This window comes from Macrobrachium rosenbergii, chromosome 2 (genome assembly GCF_040412425.1).
Source record: "Macrobrachium rosenbergii isolate ZJJX-2024 chromosome 2, ASM4041242v1, whole genome shotgun sequence".
NCBI classification, from domain to species: domain Eukaryota; kingdom Metazoa; phylum Arthropoda; class Malacostraca; order Decapoda; family Palaemonidae; genus Macrobrachium; species Macrobrachium rosenbergii.
The window spans coordinates 28,805,037-28,823,063 of record NC_089742.1 but is presented as its reverse complement, the minus strand read 5'-3'; the positions used below and the strand labels follow the sequence as shown (position 1 = coordinate 28,823,063).

General features: G+C 38.9%; 2 protein-coding genes across 4 annotated transcripts in view; one reads left to right on the top strand and one right to left on the bottom strand.

The window, feature by feature from the left end:
• Positions 1-8,466, bottom strand: part of LOC136844421 (uncharacterized) — a 28,604-nt gene extending 20,138 nt beyond the window's left edge. The window contains exons 1-4 of one of the 3 annotated variants that reach the window (XM_067113609.1): positions 8,314-8,466; positions 5,609-5,646; positions 4,611-4,923; positions 3,827-3,915 (exon numbers count right to left, since the gene is read on the bottom strand). In XM_067113609.1, coding sequence (XP_066969710.1) covers positions 3,827-3,915; positions 4,611-4,894 — 373 coding nt within the window. In that variant the 5' untranslated portion in view covers positions 4,895-4,923; positions 5,609-5,646; positions 8,314-8,466. Of the gene's footprint in view, positions 1-3,826; positions 3,916-4,610; positions 4,924-5,608; positions 5,647-7,967; positions 7,988-8,126; positions 8,218-8,313 lie in introns of those variants that run through there. The other 2 variants (XM_067113618.1, XM_067113628.1) reach the window with 2 other exon arrangements.
• A 2,446-nt stretch (positions 8,467-10,912) lies between these two features.
• On the top strand, positions 10,913-18,021 carry PCID2 (PCI domain-containing protein 2). The gene is made up of 9 exons (XM_067113592.1): positions 10,913-11,130; positions 12,596-12,637; positions 13,550-13,671; positions 13,882-14,028; positions 14,231-14,350; positions 14,634-14,851; positions 16,100-16,200; positions 16,375-16,574; positions 17,599-18,021. Exons 1-9 carry the CDS (start codon positions 11,095-11,097, stop codon positions 17,807-17,809), a joined length of 1,197 nt encoding a protein of 398 aa, XP_066969693.1. The 5' UTR covers positions 10,913-11,094; the 3' UTR covers positions 17,810-18,021.
• The last annotated feature ends 6 nt before the right edge of the window (positions 18,022-18,027 follow it).

Genomic DNA, 18,027 nt, shown 5'->3' with positions numbered 1-18,027 from the left:
ATGAGTCCCAATTGTCGGTAAGAGAAAGGGTCCTTTGTAGGTCCTTCATGCATTGGCCTTTTGACGGAGACCGGATCAGCCAGTCGTCGAGGTAAAGGGAAATGTGAATTCCTCTAAGTGAAACCATTTCGCAATTGGAGCCATCGTCCTTGTGAAAACTTGGGGCTGTTGATAGGGCGAAGCAAAGAGCCCTGAATTGAAAAGCCCTGCCTCTGAACACAAACCGTAGGGAATTTCCTTGATCTCGGATGGATAGGTACATGAAAGTATGCGTCCTGAGATCGAGGGACACCATCCAGTCTCCCTTCCTTCAGGGAATTGATAACCGACTGTGTGGTTTCCATCTTGAATGGTGTTTTGAAGCACAAATTTGTTCAGGGCGCTTTTTACGCCGAGGACTGGTCTCCATCCTCTGACGATTTTGGAACCAGAAACAGACGGTTGTAGAACCCCGGAGATGAAGGTTCGAGGACTGCTTCTATGGTCCCTTTTGAAGGAGGGAAGTAACTCACTCCTCCAACACCACAAGTTCTCTGAGTCCCTGGATGATACGTTGAAGTCTACTGGCGAAGACTTTAAAGGAGGACTCTCTGAGAAGGAATGGTGTAGCCTTCTCTCAGAACGTTGATCACCCAGGGTTCTGCTCCCTTGGCCTCCCAAACTTGCCAGAACGACTTTAGCTGGCTCCGACTGCTGCATGAAGGACCTTGAACTCATCGGTTGGTACCCCTAGCTCTGGGGATGAGAAGAGAATTTTCCTCTTCCCCAGCACGGAAAAGGGCCTATAAGGAGTACCCGAGAAGGCCTAGAGGATACAGGGAAAGAAGGCTTGGGTACTACTGGAGTAGTCGAAAACCTGGGTCTTTTCAAGAATGAGCCAGTAGGTCTTGAGTAGATCATGGAGAGAGCCTCCTGAAATTTCCTAACTAACGTGGCGGAAAAAAGGGATCTCTTAAGCAAAGGAGCAAAAGAAGAGCAGATTTCTGGTTCCTGGAGACCTCGCGACAAACGAAATCCAATGTGCTCTCTTCTTCAAAATGCTGGTAGCAGTCACTGAGGCAATTTCTGACGTTCAGTCGTGATGGCCTTGTCCAGGCAGGCCAAAATAGCATCAAGATCTGTAGCAGTCTTGGGGGGAAAGATCACAGACTTTCACTATCCTGCTCAAGGCTCCTATAGACCAGTCAATAAAAAGAAAAGATCTCCAAGATCCTATAGAACTCTTCACCAGATGGTCAATCTCCGAAGATCGAGAAGCCGACTTTGACGTAAGAAAAGCTGGCGACGGGCAGAATCCACAAGGCTGGAGAAATCCCCTTGAGAGGAGGCAGAGTCTCCCAAGGAAAAGACTCACAGTCTCATACCACGAACGAGACTTAAAAGACAGTTGAGAGGGGGAAACAGAAAGATGTTTTACCCTGAGATCTTTTCTTGTTCAACCATCCTTCTTGCCTTCGAGGAGAAAGCTCTTGCTTGAAACAGACAGGACCAGCTTCAGAAATCTAGAGGGAAGGAGGTTTAAAATCAGCCAGCAAACTGCGTAGTCGGAGACTTAAGGGAAGCTGGAGCAAAGTCTTTTGAAAAAGTTCTTCAAAAAGTTGTAAGAGATGCTTAAAGTTGGACGAGGGGAGCAGACGGAACATCATCTACTTCGAAACATCGAAACTGGGAGAGAATCTCTGAAGCAGTTGGAGCACCAGCGGATAGAAACGTCTCCGGGGCCAAACTTGCGTTATCCTCTTGAGTATCGCTGACGTCACCGAGGGCGCCAAGAGCCCGACCAGCGTCAAGCGTATCAACATGAGCTTGAGAGGAGTCAGGAGCCTTAGAAGATCCCGAGCCAAGAGGCGCCAAAAACCACGGTAGCGCTAGCGCAAACACAGCGCCTGGAAACGTGTTTTGGCGCCAAGCGCCAAAGTAGCGTCGTGAGTGCGGCCGGAAGTGGCGCCAGAGCGCGATCGGAAGCGGAGCCAGGCGCACAGGAAGCGAGCCAGGCTGCAGCCGGAAGCGGCGCCAGGTGCGTGAGCGGGGAGCAGAGACCGGAGCCTCAGTTGCAGAAGGAACCTGAAGTGCTGGAGCTTTAAAACCTTGAAAAGTCTCAAAATCTTGTCCAATTTGTCCTCTTGCGAAGGGGCCAGGAACCGGAGGCATAAAAGCCGACTTGGGATCCAACGGGAAGGAAGCCGCTTCTTGCATGCTAACAGGAGGATCCGGCGCCGCTACGATCCGTAGAGCGTACATCCGGACTGCCTGAAGAAGAAGAGATCTCTGGGCTATCCCAAAGCTACAAGACGGAAGAGGAGAACGTGCGAAAGTTTCTTGATAGGAACTTGACTTGGAGAGGAAGCTCGCCTCTTCAGCGACCCCTACTAGACTCTGACTGCTTCCAACTCCTCCTCGACGAAACAGAAGCACAAGAAGACACTTCCATCGCTTTCCAACAGTGACTGCAACAGCCTGGGGACGAACAGGACTGTTAGAGGGGGCAACTGCTCAGAGCAGGCCCCACTCGCCTCCCTTCGACTCGGCATGTCTTCTCCCTGAGCCCTGGGAGCCGGACAGAGGCCTCGACCTAGGAGAACGAGGGGGACGTAACAGTCACCTCCACAACACTATCACTCGCAACACTTCGATGTCTGACATCGCCACTCACATCCTGGCCAATCTTCTCTATCGAGAGAAAAGAGCCAAATCTTACCATCAAATTCTGCCCGAAGGTCTGACACGGTAGTGGGTTGGAAACAACAGGTTCGGGGCAGGAATCGGGAACAGGAGGGGTAACAGGAACAGAACAAGAGGCAATACTACTCCTACTCTGGGAGGAACTTCTGGCCAAGCCTTACGTGCCCTATCTTTACTTAATTTTGCCTGATATTTAGCCAACTTTTGCCAATCAAGCACAGACAAAGACGAACATTCATCCACATCTATCCAGATTCACACAATTTCCCTCTACAGTTAGAGCAAGAAGAGTGAGGGTCTATGCAGACCGAGACATTCGAGTTTACAACCCCGCAATATCTAATTTGAGATCCTGAATCAGACATAACTAGAAAAATCTCAACCAAAGCCAAAAACAAGCCAGAACCGTCAACAAAAGTGGGTACTTCACCAAAGAAGAAACGAAAAAGCACCGATGAATTTCTGAAGAGGAGCAGGCGACTAGTTGACCCCGACAGAGAAAATATGATTAGTTGTTGATGGAAATGGATCAGGTACCCAGTAGAGGGGGGTAGTCGTATCACCTGACCATATATTAAGCGGACCGCCAGTTTTGAATTTTCTGTCGAGATCGAGAATTACAGCTATATGTAAACAACAGGTAAGTTCATGTATAAAAACAGAGAAGATAAATAGAGAAGTCAAAGAGTTCATCCACCTACATTAAAGGAGAGTAAAAACAGAATATGGTCAGTGATGAGGATTCCAACAAGTGAGCACCTGGCATAAAACGTTCTACGTAACACACTGTTCAAATTTTGGAGGACTGCATGACATGTTTGTCATTATGCCCAAAATCCCCTCTGGTTAGATACAATAAGTAGAGTTACAAGGCCTAATGCTGTATGATCATATCTAGGTGGTCAAACAACCTAACAATGCTTCTGATAAAAGGGTAAAACTTCAAATGGTTACATACAATTTTTATACAAGCTGTACTACTGAATTCTGTAACTGGTACAGCACAGAAAAACTAGCAACACCTCAGTTTCTGGATCTGATATAATTTTAAGATGGGTCCTTCTTAGGGACCAGTAATGTTAACCACTAAAAAAGTAATATTTCATACCACCAACATATGAAGAATTGCAAAAAATGCACCTACCAGAATCATTGGTGTTTTCTGAGCTTGGCGTCGAATCAGTCGATGTCAAGTTACTGTTTGAACCATACCAAGTACTGCCAAGAGTAGGTCTGGAATGAAAAAAAAAAAAAAAAAGACCATAAGCTGAGGCATTTATAAACAAGGCTAAACACGATCCTAATCTCACCACAAGGCAAAGATATACAATTTAAGTGATTCAGAGAGATAAGATAATGCGCTTGGGCAACATTACCGTATAACACTATTTCTTAAATATCTAAAAACAAATGCATGTTTGCCAACTGATTCTCCCTCAAAACTTGACAAGTCTGCAGATTAAAATGACAGGACATGGCTGTGCCTAGCAAGAGTGACAAACACAATCCATACAAGAAACACTCCAACAATGAGCAACAACACGATACATCTAAAAAAGAAAAAATAAGTACGTGATGCGTTCAGATCAAACAAAGGACGAAATCCCTTGAGTCTGAGAATCTAGAGAAATAATGGAATGATCCTGTAGAAGAATATGATAACCCTGAATCAAATGGGGAAAAGGAAAGTAAGGTTTATAGAGATAATCCCACGAAATTATTTTCACTGGAGCAGTCAGACTATTACAAAGTTGAACCATGTAACAATTCTGTGTAGCTTGAACTTCTGCTATTTATATTAGAACATGACCCCTATGCAAGTGCCTCTAACTTTTGCATCTGATGGCAAATATAAAAATGTTATAGCCTTTGACATTACACAGTTGAAAATCACTTGTATAATCCTAAACACTAGAGTTTATACTTACCTCTCAGCTCTAACTGGGGAAAGAAGGTTTGGATTCTGGTTGTCATTCAATGTCAAGCTCCTTGTTATCCTGACCGGGTTGTCCAAAGGATGACGGAGAAGTGACGATTCCTGTGCCAAATTATCACTATTCAGCATTTCCCTTGATGCAGAGCGTGAGGACGGTTTTGAATTCGCAGGTGAGTGGGTGGCTGAGGCGTGACGAGATGCAGACCTTGAGTTTGAAGGTGTCGTTTCTCGTGAGGCCGCCATACCCCGGTTCACTGCTACTCGAGCTGTCGACATTTTTGCAGTTATCTAATCATCTTGCAATTCTGATAAAAAGAAAAACAGCAGTACTGATCAAAAACTATGGTAAATATAAAAGTACTGTATTAGATTTTGTTTTACCTAACTTTAAATATATGAACAGCCTAGTCACTTTAATAATTCATATGTGCTTTCTACTCAGGCACAGAAAAGCTCCTAAAAATTTATCTGTGCTTCATCAGTCATAAATAGCCAAACTAATGGTATGGCCACTATTTTCAATGCAATGGATCACTTAATTAATTCCAGTTTAAGAGAGACTACGAGAAAGATATAATTTTTGAAAGGCTAAATATGGCAAATAAGAATTTACAAAAACTCTATGTCCAATAATCATAAGAGGCCCTAGCCAGAAAATATTTAATAATTCCCTTAGTTTTCCATAAACAAAATGAAAAAGAGTATATTTGTGGTAAGCAATGCATCTATATCTTCTTGGGAAAAAGGAAAATGGAAAGCTTTCTTAGATAATGCTGAAAATTACACAAAACAAGATTTACAATGCATTAAAGAATGCTGAATTCTAATTATACTGGCATTTCAGCACCATAAAACACCTGATGATCTTATTCAATTTAATGTGTATAAATCATATATAATTTAATAAAAAAATACAAATACCTAAATAAGTCTTGTCATTAAAAAATCTGAAGGTTGACTCAAATGCATAAAAGCTTGTTAATCACTCACCAAAAATTGAGATCAGTGAGTTAAATTTCCAACCAGTCCTGGAATAAAAGTAAAATACAATTAACAGGCTGCATAAAAAGGGCCCCATAATAAAAATGGATGATAAACTACTGCCAGAAGAGAAAATACTACTATGATGCTTGCAATTTTATATCTGCCTAGATTTTCCCAAAACTAGAGTGTACAGTGAACCCCCCATATTCGCGGGGATGCGTCCCACACCCCCCCGCGAATAGGTCAAATCCGCAAATGCTTAAAACCCATCTAAAAACACTTAGAACTGCCCATTTTGATAGCTTAAACCAATAAAAACCCTGTAAACATGCTTATACCTGAGTGGTTTAATAGTTTTATCACAAAAAGTGCATTTATTCATGAAAAATATATGAAAATACAGTAATTAGTGAATATTTCTTAGTGAAAAATACGCTGAATGGGGCGAATTTTCCATAAATGATGGCTAGATATGTTCCACAGAGAAACCGGCGAACGCGTGGAGTCCATGAACCATGAGAACGCGAATCTGGGGGTTTACTGTACACAGTTTTCAGAAAGCAAAACACAGTATCAATATGACAATGTACAAAAATTTAAGTCATGAGTAACAAATGGTGACTATGAACCAACCTTTTGATCCACAAAAATTATTTCATTATTTCAGGCCCCAGTGGATACTGTGAATAAAACTGCTTTTCTATACAAAATGAGACTTTCCCAGTACAAATTCTTAAAAGAATATTTTAGGCTGATCTCATTTTAAACTTTCTGCTTAACCTAGGTTATTTATATTTAAATACCTTGTACATGCACACAAAGAATTACATAAATATGAACAACTGTTGAACTATTACAACTGGCATCTAAATAGGTCAAATCAACAGAAATTATACTTTAGGTTTGGGTAAATCAGTGGCCTTGTAACCATTCTGTCAAATTTCCTAAGAAGGGGACATTTCATGTATATCATTTTCAAATGAAAAATTATATGGTAACTTTATTCAACATATAGATGAACAACAGCCTTCAACCTCCAAGACTTTACGTAAGAAATATTGTAAAGATACGTACACTAATGCAGCTAATCTTAATAAATGAAGACTCGTAAATTTTCATAGATTGTGGGTGTGTACACAACTCTGTAAATGGTAGTGCAATAGTCTGTATTTCCTTCTAGATCACGTTAGTTTAACAAGATTTAGCTTCTATACAGTTAGCGGCCTAGCGACCATATTTAAGTCTGGTCAGGATGCATCCCTGTATTTTACTCTCATGATTTACGGGTCAGGACACCCTTAGATCAGGTTAGATTGGGGAACCAAGATGCCCAAGCTAAACTGGCCAAATACAAACCCAGCGTTCTACGTTAGGTAAGGTCAGCTTACAGAAAGTTAGGTCAACATAGAGTAACATCCCTATACAGTAAACCACACCCCTGCCGGCCCCCGCATATTTGCGGTTCCAAATTCGCGACTTCACAGATTTGCAGATTTTTCTGTGGAAAGTATATCCACATTAGTTGGGGAAAATTCGCCTATTCGTGGAATTTTTCATAGAGAAATATTCACTAATTACTGTATTTGCATATTATTTTCATGACTAAATACTTGTTTTATGATAAAACTATTAAAACAGGCAGTTATAAGCATTTTTAGAGAGGGTTTTTGGTGTTTGAACTATTAAAATAGGCAGTTACAAGTGTTTTTAGAGAGGTGTCAAGTTTTCGCAAATTTTAGCTATTCGCGGGGGGGGGGGGTTGTGGTCCCTATCACCCATGAATCCCGGGGATCGACTGTAACTGTAAATGTTACATCCTGCTTCATACATTTTTTTGGTAATGGTTTCTGTTGAAGGGCATGAACAATATATTCATTCTTTTCTGAATGGTACACTGCTCTCTCTTTTTTTTTTTTTGTATCCCCTATCTAAAGACCCTGATTTCCCACTGGAACCCACCGTAGGCTAACTGTTAGATACAGGCTGAGGGAAAAAGGGAACAAACCACACACACTATGGTTTGCACCACTAATAATGGTTATCAAAGCATAAAAAACAACGGCAAAACTGCAGGCTATTACCGCAGCCTGATTCCCTCCCGTTACAGACTGGAATAGGCTATTTACTGCCTTTTTATTTATGTTTCTGGTATTTACCGACTTTTGTTTATGCTTTAACAGTCAACTCCAAATGGCTGGCACTTAAAACTGTGCCCATTTTGCACCTAAGCTTCTTCAACAGAATTAAATAGGCTAGTTCATAAGGGCCTAAGCCATTTGGCTAGAAATTAACATAATTCATAAATTATCCTAGTTTATAAGCCTATGACCACACAAATAAACAAAACTGATGATGATGAAGTTACCAATTATAAAAAGGGGCAGGGCTCTCCCGAAGGTCAGAACTGCCCCATCACACGCCTACCCTTTTTTAGGCATAGCTTAGGCCTAACGAGCCAAGCGCACCCAAAACAAAGGAGGGTCTAATTTCTCGACACAAAACCCACAGAGATTCTTAAACCTACCTAGCAGGGCCTAATTAGACCCGAGACAGGCCGGGTAAAGTCACAGCATCGCCTAATTTGTATGGACTGGGGGTCGCAGTCGTTCCAGGGTCTTCGTCCATTTAACCCTAAAGACTGGCCTAAATACCATCATAAACCCCATTCTAAAGAGAAGTGCATGAAGAAATGGCCTTAATATTATACTTACCATCGTAAATATCGCAACTCTCCCCCAAATTTCGGCCTTCCTTCCTCAAATAAGAGTCATATTTCACGAGGAAGTGACGCAGTTGACAGCAACAACAACAACAACAACAATATTCGGAGAGAACGTCTCCGATCTCCGCCTCCCACTAAGTACACAAATAGTAAAAGAAAAAAAGGACATTTTCACATGATACTCCATGAATCATCCTTTTTAATGGGTTTTCTGAGGTTTTAATGACATGGTGAAATTGTGTCTGTTCGAGAATGTTAAAAATTAAATCAATTAATGTATGTTTATTTTGCTAATTACTCGCAAATTAAGTAGGAAGCATCACACCTTTTTTTTTTTTTACATTAGGTAAAGTTCGGTACGAAAGAAAATTAATTTCATTAAAATAAAGTGCAGAAATTTATATTTATTCCATCAAATTCATATGTATTTTAAGGAAAAATAATATATCTATCTCAATAAAAGCTAATGAACGCAATATATCGAACAATTCGTCTTCGATTCATGAGTCACCTGACGTAGAGGAGGAGGAGGTCAATTTTTCCAAGAAAAACTTAACTTTAAGCTACGTTTCAAATTTCTTTGTTGCCAAAATAAAGTTTACTTAGATCTGGGGTATTCAACTGGCCCACGTCAAGAATTGATTATCAATTAAAATAAATATAACAGTACACTTTAATATTTAAAATAGCTTCTAAGTAAATGTTACCAAGAGCTTCAACATTTGTAGAAACATGGCCACATGGGGATTAACATATTGAAAAGAAGCAAAGAAAAAAAAAAGGAAAAACCAAGAAGTACGTCATATCTATTTTAAAATGTCTAACATGAAAGCACAAGTTATTCATAAACTTATTAAATGCTACCCACATAAAACGACCAGCGCATGGACCAAATATTTCCATAAAACTGTTAGTGATTGCACATTTTTGGTAGGGAAACTATGGGTAGGGGGAATTCTGATAAGGTAACTGTGAGTTGTGCAAAACGAAAATTACTGGGTGGAAAAACTTGAGCACTCTTGCAATATCATCACAGTCGGTTATTTGTTATTAGTGTCATTCCTAATGATATCTGTGAAGTCACCCTATGTAAAACGATTTGAGAAATTAAACCATATGCTATCAGTGAAAAGGTTATTATCTGGCCACCCTGTAGGAGTCTTGATAGCTATGCAAATGAGGAAGAACTAATTGAACTACCCACACCTTTGTTACAGCTTTGTCTTGGATTATTTTATTGTGATATTTCGTTGATCCTAGGAACTAGAGATTTAATGCCATCCAAAAGGCGTGAGTCATCAACAAATTTAATTTTTAGCAATGGCACGTGCCATTCTTATTTTTAATCTAACGGTCAGTGCATCAAAGCTGGTTTGAACAGGAATCTTGCCTGCTTCATAAATAATGTAATGCGACCAAGATCGTGCAACTGTCCCCAACTTGATATCAGTAGGCTGATGATGTCTTTCAAGCTAAAACCAGATTTCGTTTGTTATGAAATACGCCGTATTTTATATGCAGACACGATTAAAAAAATATATATATTCCATTTCTTCGCTTTGCTCGGATTATCCATGAAATAGGCTATCATAACTTTTCGCTATTCATATTTCATTCGTAGTCTGCAAGTGAAAGTAAGGATGTCATCCTATTTAACATCCAACTTGTCTTTTGTAGCGACACTAAATTCATAATTGATGTCAGTGACTATAGCATAACCATCTTGCAACTATTGGAACATATTCTCTATACTTTATAAAAGAATAAAACCATCCGCAGTCTATTTCTCATGCATATTACTTGACATATCTAATTATGCCTGGACAACTGCATTTCCTTGTTGCACACCCGTGCATATCTGCACGTAATTCATATAATATTAAAAAAAGGTCCTCTGTCTTTATAGTTGGCTTATTCTTTCACACTTATAGACAAAAAAAAAAATCCCACAGAATATTAGTTACCTGCGGGATGAAATAAGGTCTTAACGTTGAGACAATTCGAGGGGGGTTAGATGCAGGCTCAAGGAGGCTCTCATAATAATAAAAAGCCTTTAAACACTCATTTTTACGGGCTGCTGAAGAGCAAGAGCCCGTGCCAGCACAAGACTGCTGAATCTAGAACGAATATAAATAACTGGTTTCTCACTACTGTCCTTACTGTCGACTGACGATGTGTTTTGTGTATGCAGTATTAAAAAGGATGTACTATGTCTTTTTAATTGATTTATTCTATCACACTTATTACATTAAAAATAAATTCTATAGAAGACTAGTTACCTGGAGGATGAAATCCAGTCTTTAACGTCGAGAAACTTGGAGAGGGATAAGAGGCGGATTTAAATATGCTCTTCTAATAATAAAAAGCGCCATAAACAATAACATACATCAGTAATATATATCAGTGGTTCCTCTCCGTCTGTTTACTGTCGACCAACGTCGTGTTTCATGTATGCAGTATGAAAAAGGATGTACTCTGTCTTTTTAATCGATTCATTCTATCACACTTATTACACAAAAAATAAATTCTATTGAAGACTAGTTACCTGGAGGATGAAATCCAGTCTTTTAAATCTAGAAACTGAGAGAGGGGTAAGATGGCGGAACCGAGGTGGTTCTTCTAATAATAAAAAGCGCCATAAACAATAATATATATCAGTGGTTCCTCTCAGTCTGTTTACTCTTGACCAACGTCGTGGAGCCGCTTCAATCAAAACCCCCGTCCTATTTAAAGCTGCAAAGGCCTTCAGCCTTTTCCAAATCCGGCGAAAATGGTGTTTATGTCACTGAATGATTACCTACAAAGGGTAAGTCTAAATATAGGGAGTTTAGGGTAAGTAGACCTAGTGGCTTATCGTAGGTGTAGTAGGCCTACTCTGTCTTTGTTGCGGCTTACGAGGTTCCTCAAAGTCGCCCAGGCTAGTCTGAAGCTCAGTCTGAAGCCAACGAAATGGAGGGAATTGATATTTGTGAGTAGGCATTTATTAGTTTAAATGCCGTGAAAACATGGTAAGCTAAGGGTAGGCTTAGAGTACCGTGTAGCTTAGTAGGCGTAGGCTAGACTGTTAGGCCTATCTCGCTCCTTAAACGATATTAACCAATTAGCGTAATGTGGGAAGGATTTACTACAAGTTTTTCTACATTAAAATAGGCTATTTGGTTACGATATCGATTTTGAAAAGATTTAGGCCTAGTCATTACCTATGCCTATAGCCTGATCGACTGTTAGGCCTATCTCGCTCCTCAAACGATATTAACCCATTAGCGTAATTTAAGAAGGGTTCATTACAAATTTTTCAATATGAAAATAGGATCTTAGGCTATAATATCGATTTTGAAAAGATTTAGGCCTAGTCATAACCTGTGCCTATAGCCTAGCTAAGCCTATTCATTGCAATAGCCTCTGCTTCCTGAGTTTTTATGTCTAATAGGCCTATTCTTCTTAAAGTATTACCTTGCAGGTGTGTTCACACATGAGCAGATGTTTTTTCCTCTTATTATTACCTCATTAGGCCTATGCGGTCCATTTCATGCTAAAGTATAGGCCTATTGTGTAATCATGTTTTATCATTTGCAATTTCATTAAGAGAGCATTAAAACCCACTCCACGGCCCGATTCCCGTCAGTTGCCTACCGGGAGAGGTTATGGCCTTTTTGGGGGGGTGTCCCCCCCTCCCCCCGGCCAGGTCAGGGCACATCATCCTAAGCGAGGTTGGGTAGGCAAGGGGTAGTATGCCTAACCAAGGAACGTGCATATAGCTCCTTAACTATGACTCCAAATGAAAAGTTGCATAGAATGAAAGTTGTTCAGCGTGCCGAAATCTACCCAGAGATTAACTTACCCGACCGCTTTGCTTGATTTTCCCCGAACGACAATTTTTTCAGCGCAGCATCGCTCTCCCGTAGTTCTGAAGATGGCCAAAGTGTGGCGCTCCTCTCACCTCATAGTTCCTGAGACTGCTGCCGTACGTTGCCCCGACCTGATCGCGGGAAATATAATTCCGTCCAGTCATATCCCAGGCTGACCCAGGTCATTCCCTAGGGCCCATGGATTAAATACATCGAACCAATCAGAATTTGTCTGATCGATATGATTCATAGGCCCCTCCTAACCTATTATTACTTCATTACGTGCTGAAGTAGGCCTGTTAGCCTATATATTTGTGTTAGGCATTACTTTTAATTTCCAATGAGACTTATTAAGTGTTAAGATAGCTACTAAGTATTAAGTATTGAAGTAATTAATTTTATTATGTAATTTCTATATTTCAGGTCATGGGAGCCTTCTACAATCAAGATGGAGAAGCCCTTGGGGTAGGTGTTCTGTTACCCTATATTAAATTTACCTTTTTTATGTTTGCAGTCTATTTTTTATTCATTCATTATTTCCGGTCACTCTCAACTCATCAAAGTTCTTTACTTACCTGCCACATCATTTTGATTGAATTTTACTAGGTTTCCGTTTTAGAAGTTATGCAATTTGATGATAAATCTCTTTAATTGAATGATGAGTAAATTACAGCCTAACCTAGGGTAGAAATGACATTTAATTAATATCCCTCTCACTCTTCACATTTTAACCATTTTGCAGATCCATTTGTGAATGCTTAATGCTAACTATTGACTTGTTTTTTTTTTTTTTTTTTTTTGTACAATTAGCACAATGTAAAGTAATAATTTACTCCTTACTGTGTCTCCAAAGTTTGCTTGACTGTTTCACTCACGTTTAGATTTCATTTATTACTTGGGCCATTGTGAAAACAATTGTAATTGAAAATGAAACTGGGTTGTGTATTGGTTTGCTTGCCTGACTGAACATTCTTGTACAGTAATCATTAACAATTGTACTGAGGTAAAATTCCTGAATTGATTACGAGTAAAAGGGGGCAGTCACATTCCCTTAGAAAGGAATACACGTTGATACAAATTTCTCAGTTGAAGAATGAAGCATATTATGATAACTTTTTTGCCTGTTTTGCCATTTGGAATTTTGTATCTATGACTGTTTCTCTTTTTGCAATTAAGTACACTCCTCGTAGCTGCAACAAAAGAGATCAGGTTTGACCTGGTTTAAAAACTTAATTAAAAATTTGTGTACTGTATTGCAGTATTCAATTTGTTGATAAGGTGACACTGTACTATGTTACCGAGTAAGACACACCCTTCCATTTCCACGAGATTACAGGAATTGTTAATTGTTATGTATTTTAAAAATTTTTTCCATAGGAATTAATATCCTTCAGAGACCCTCATGCTATGAGTCCACACCTCATGCTCGAGAAACCAGAGCGCGATGTTGAGCGATGCATAGACCCATCATTGTCAGAAGTTATTGCTGCCCATTTAAGGTACTGTATTGTAGCCAGTACTGAAATACTTGTGTCTTAATTTTCATGTACAGTAATTTCTTTCATTTCAGTACTCTGTGGTTTTAAAGACTTTTATGTTTTTCTATTATGACGTAAAAATAAGTGTCATGTTATTTGAGTAAAAAGTACTCAAATATCAGCGATAATCATAGTGCCCTTTGCTTGAATTTGTAATGTTTATATTTTCAGAGCTGTTTGGGCAGCGGGAAATGGAGATTGCATTGAGGCGTGGAAAACACAGATGCTCGTAGTACAGGCAGTGTCGCGTTTTATGTCTGAGTTCAAAGAGGAGAACTGGATGCTTCCAGTCATGTACACTGCCTGCTTAGACTTGAGGTGAGCAACTAATGTAGGTTTATGTACAGTACATGTCTGTTGTTTATAATGTATTGGTGATGTGTTCCTCACGTAATTACTCCACACAACAAATACTGAATTAAGTTGTATAACTTGTTTTTTTGTTTCATTTTCTGTACAGCACAGAGCTTTTGGTTCATAACATCTTCTGTAGATTCGTGTTTTACATCTTTTTTTGCAGACTTTATGCGCTTGCAGCAGATTATAAGCTAACTCGATCAGGTGTCAGTAAAGCTGGTGAAACTCTAGAAAAAGCTGCTGAGGCTCTTATGAGTTGCTTCAGGGTGTGTGCAGCAGACACGTAAGTTACACTGGTTTATGTAATGTATTCATTTCAATTTAAATGGCTTTCTGGGACTTTGTTTTAATGGCCTCATTATTAACTGTCTCTTTACAGTATTGTACCTAATTTTGTGCTACGAAAGTTGACAAATCTATATATTTAGTTGAGGAAAATAAAAACAAAAGTGTCGTTTTTAAAGTTCCTACAATCACTTACAGTATTACAGGTTTTTAAGTTTCAGAGATGTACAGATATAAATTTAGTAAAGTAACTGAGCAGATTCATTCTTTTCAACTTGCAGACGTGCTGGTGAAGATTGTACAAAAAGGTGGGGCTTGTTATACCTTGTAAATCAGTTTTTTAAGATTTACTTCAAGATCAACAAACTGAATTTGTGCAAGCCCATGATAAGAGCCATAGAAGCACAGACATTTAAGGACAGGTACTCATTGTCTCAGCTCATCACATATAAGTATTACACAGGAAGAAAGTATATGTTTGATTCTGACTTCAAATCAGGTGAGATGTTATTTAAACTTTACCCAGTTTTTATGATTGTGCTATGTACAATTCTTCATGATTGATTTTTTGTTATGTGCTATGTACAATTCTTCATGATTGATTTTTTGTTAATAAGTTACACGGTTAAATTACCCAGTTTTTATGACTGTGCTATACAATTCTTCACGATTTATTTTTTGTTAATAAGTTACTCAGTTTAATTTTGCCAGGGTTTGCAGATATCACTGGCAATTTAATACTGCACTCTCTTACATTCCTGTTGTTGACAAAAAAGATGCTGCACTTGGCCCAATGTCCAGGTCTGACAGTTACAGGGGTGAGAGCAATGGGAATGGTGAAGACTAATGTATGGAAAGCACTTCAGTTGTTGCTAATGACCTCCTTGTTTCGACGATTGTATAGGTGTTTTCATATAAATTTTATTCCAGCTGTGAAAATTAGTTGTGTACACTGTTGCAATCTGTCATACTTATTGAGGGTGAGGACTGAAGTTTTGCAGGTTACAGTTCTTATGTTTCTATTTGATCCTGTTTTACTTTTGACAGTTGCCATTGACCATCTCCTTTGTAAATGATCTCAGTACTGTAGTCATATTTAGAATAATTGTTTCTTGTTTCTCATGTTTTTTCACTTTATAGAAACAAATTTTAATTCCCTAAAGTTTGTGTCATCAAATCAGCATCATCCTAATCAAGTAGAGGACAGGATGTCTTGAAACTGTGTAATTTCTACTCCTGTTCATAGGGCAGTGAGTTTGATACCTGAGACTAAGATCGTGAAACTGTATGTAATAGTTATGATTTGTTGAAAATAACAAAACAACTGATATGATCATTATTGTTAGTAGTACAATAGGAACATAGAATTTAGGCCAAAGGTCAAGCACTGGGACCTGTGAAGTCATTCATTGCTGAAAGGGATATTGACAGTAAGAAGGTTTGAAAGGTGTAATAGGAGGAAAACTTCGCAGTTGCACTATGAAACATTTGTTAGAGTGGGTGGAAAGTCATATGGAAGAAAGACAGTATGAATGGAGGTACAGTAAACAGAATAAAAGGGGTTGCAGTTAGGGGCCAAAGGGATGCTGCAAAGAACCTGGAGACACACTGACAGCACTAAACCCCCAAGGGGTTATTATTATTGCACTGGAACCGTCTGAGTCTCAAGTGTTAAACTCACTGCTATGATTGTTCCATTTAGAACTGAATTGTGTAACCCAGTTTCAGTTAAGATATATTCTTGCAGCTGATGCCACACTGTCATTTGCTTTTGAGAGGTGCCACATAGGAAGTCGCAAGAACAAACGCCGAATCCTCATTTATCTCATCCCTGTTAAAATGTTGCTGGTAAACACCATGTGAAAGTTTTCATTCATAATTTGAGAAAAAGTTGAGATTTTTCGTTTTTACATTGAAATATACAGTGAGTTCACTATTGTTCTTGTATAAATGTGCCAATAGTTTTAAAATTCAGATGTTTTCTCTTAAGTGATAAATAGCAAAGTGTTCTCTTTATCTCAGGGTTACCTTCCTAAAGACTCCTTGATGCAAAGATATAATTTGCCTGAATTTCGTGATGTGGTTGCTGCAGTGCGCCAAGGAAATGTAAGGCTGTTGTCGGAGACCCTCGCAAAACATGAGAGCTTCTTCATTGGAGCTGGCATTTACCTAATTTTGGAGAAACTCAAAATCTTAGCTTTCAGAAATCTCTTCAAGAAAGTGTAAGTTTATCTAGATGCTTTTAATTATTTTTTAAGTTTGTTTATAACGAGACAGCCAGGCCACATCTGACAGAGTGTTTGCTTGAAGCGTTTGTTGTTAAATGAGAGCTGGAAGTTGGAGCTAGGTAAAGTTAAATGAATGCTGTATACAGCCATGTTGTACTTATCAGAAATTACCATTATTAGAACAATTTCAAGTTTAAAATAGTAGTGAATTTAATCAAAGTTGTGATCCTTCAGTTTATGTAAAAATGAGGTAAAATTTAAACTGATGTGTGGAAAAGCATCAGTTTAGGTGCCTTTTGTGCATGGTTTTGTTTTCTTTAAGCTGTAGCTTTAAACAACTTACTGTTTTTTTATGCATTTGGTATGAAAGCCCTTCAACTTTGTATATTGTAAGTCATTAGAAAATCAAGCAACATTAACGTTATTTTCTGTGAATCAAAGACTGTATTTTCACGAAAATGCTAATTCAGTAAAGTAGCATGAACTTTGTAAATACTGTACCTTGGTTCCATTATTTCTTTGTATTAAAACAGTAGCTCTTTGATTTTAGCATCTTCCATAATTGTTACCATCATTGTACTTCAGTTAAAAATAAACATGCCATCACAACCCCATCAGTCAAATGCCCACATTTGCCATCTCTAATGTCCCAGACACACGGTTTTTTGCTTGCTAGTCAGGAAATGAGCTGTTTTCAAACATTTGCTCCCTAAGCCCACCACTAGGCACAAACTATCCTCTCAGCTCGTGCATCTGTAGCAATGTTCATATTTCTACTAGAATTCCCCAGCTTTTTGCTTGGGCATTTTAAGAAAACAGTTTTTCTCTGCCTGTGTAACTATGACCTTCACTACAAGCAAGTTTTGTCACTATTAGCATTCTGTATCCATAGCTTGAAGAGGGAAGGCAGTGTGTGTGTGTCCAGGGACATTTGAGACCATGACTGAAGGGATAATATGATTGATGAATATGTATGAAAAACTGGATTTGTCTTAAAAATTATTCTTGTTTTCCTCAGGTTCCTAATCATGGGTTCCCACCAGATTGAAATCACATATTTCCTGCAGTCTCTTAAGTGGATGTGTGTCGAAGATGTGGATTTAGATGAGACTGAGTGCATCCTGGCTAACATGATCTATGAAGGCCGCATGAAAGGTTACATTTCTCATGCCCACCGCAAGCTTGTTGTCAGCAAGAAGGATGCATTCCCACCGCTAAGCGCTTGTTGAGGTTATTGTTACGTTCAGAATTCACAAATGTTCTAAAAGTACAAGTGCATCAAGTGAGAAATGTTAATTGCCAGTATTTTTTCAATGTAACCACTAGGCTATCAGTAAGTCAGTATCACTACTGGCTAATTCTTGGAGAATTTCTTTGGCTGCACTCCAGAATGCCTAATACTGCAGATTCTTTTTAACAAAAATAAAACTGAAGAATTCTATTCAAA

Bases quoted from the DNA above. Each gene is read 5' to 3' on its own strand.
- PCID2 (XM_067113592.1), top strand. From the start codon at position 11,095: ATGGTGTTTATGTCACTGAATGATTACCTACAAAGG. The intron at 12,638-13,549 runs GTAGGTGTTCTG...TTTTTTCCATAG, and splicing joins AAGATGGAGAAGCCCTTGGG to GAATTAATATCCTTCAGAGA. The intron at 14,029-14,230 runs GTGAGCAACTAA...CTTTTTTTGCAG, and splicing joins ACTGCCTGCTTAGACTTGAG to ACTTTATGCGCTTGCAGCAG.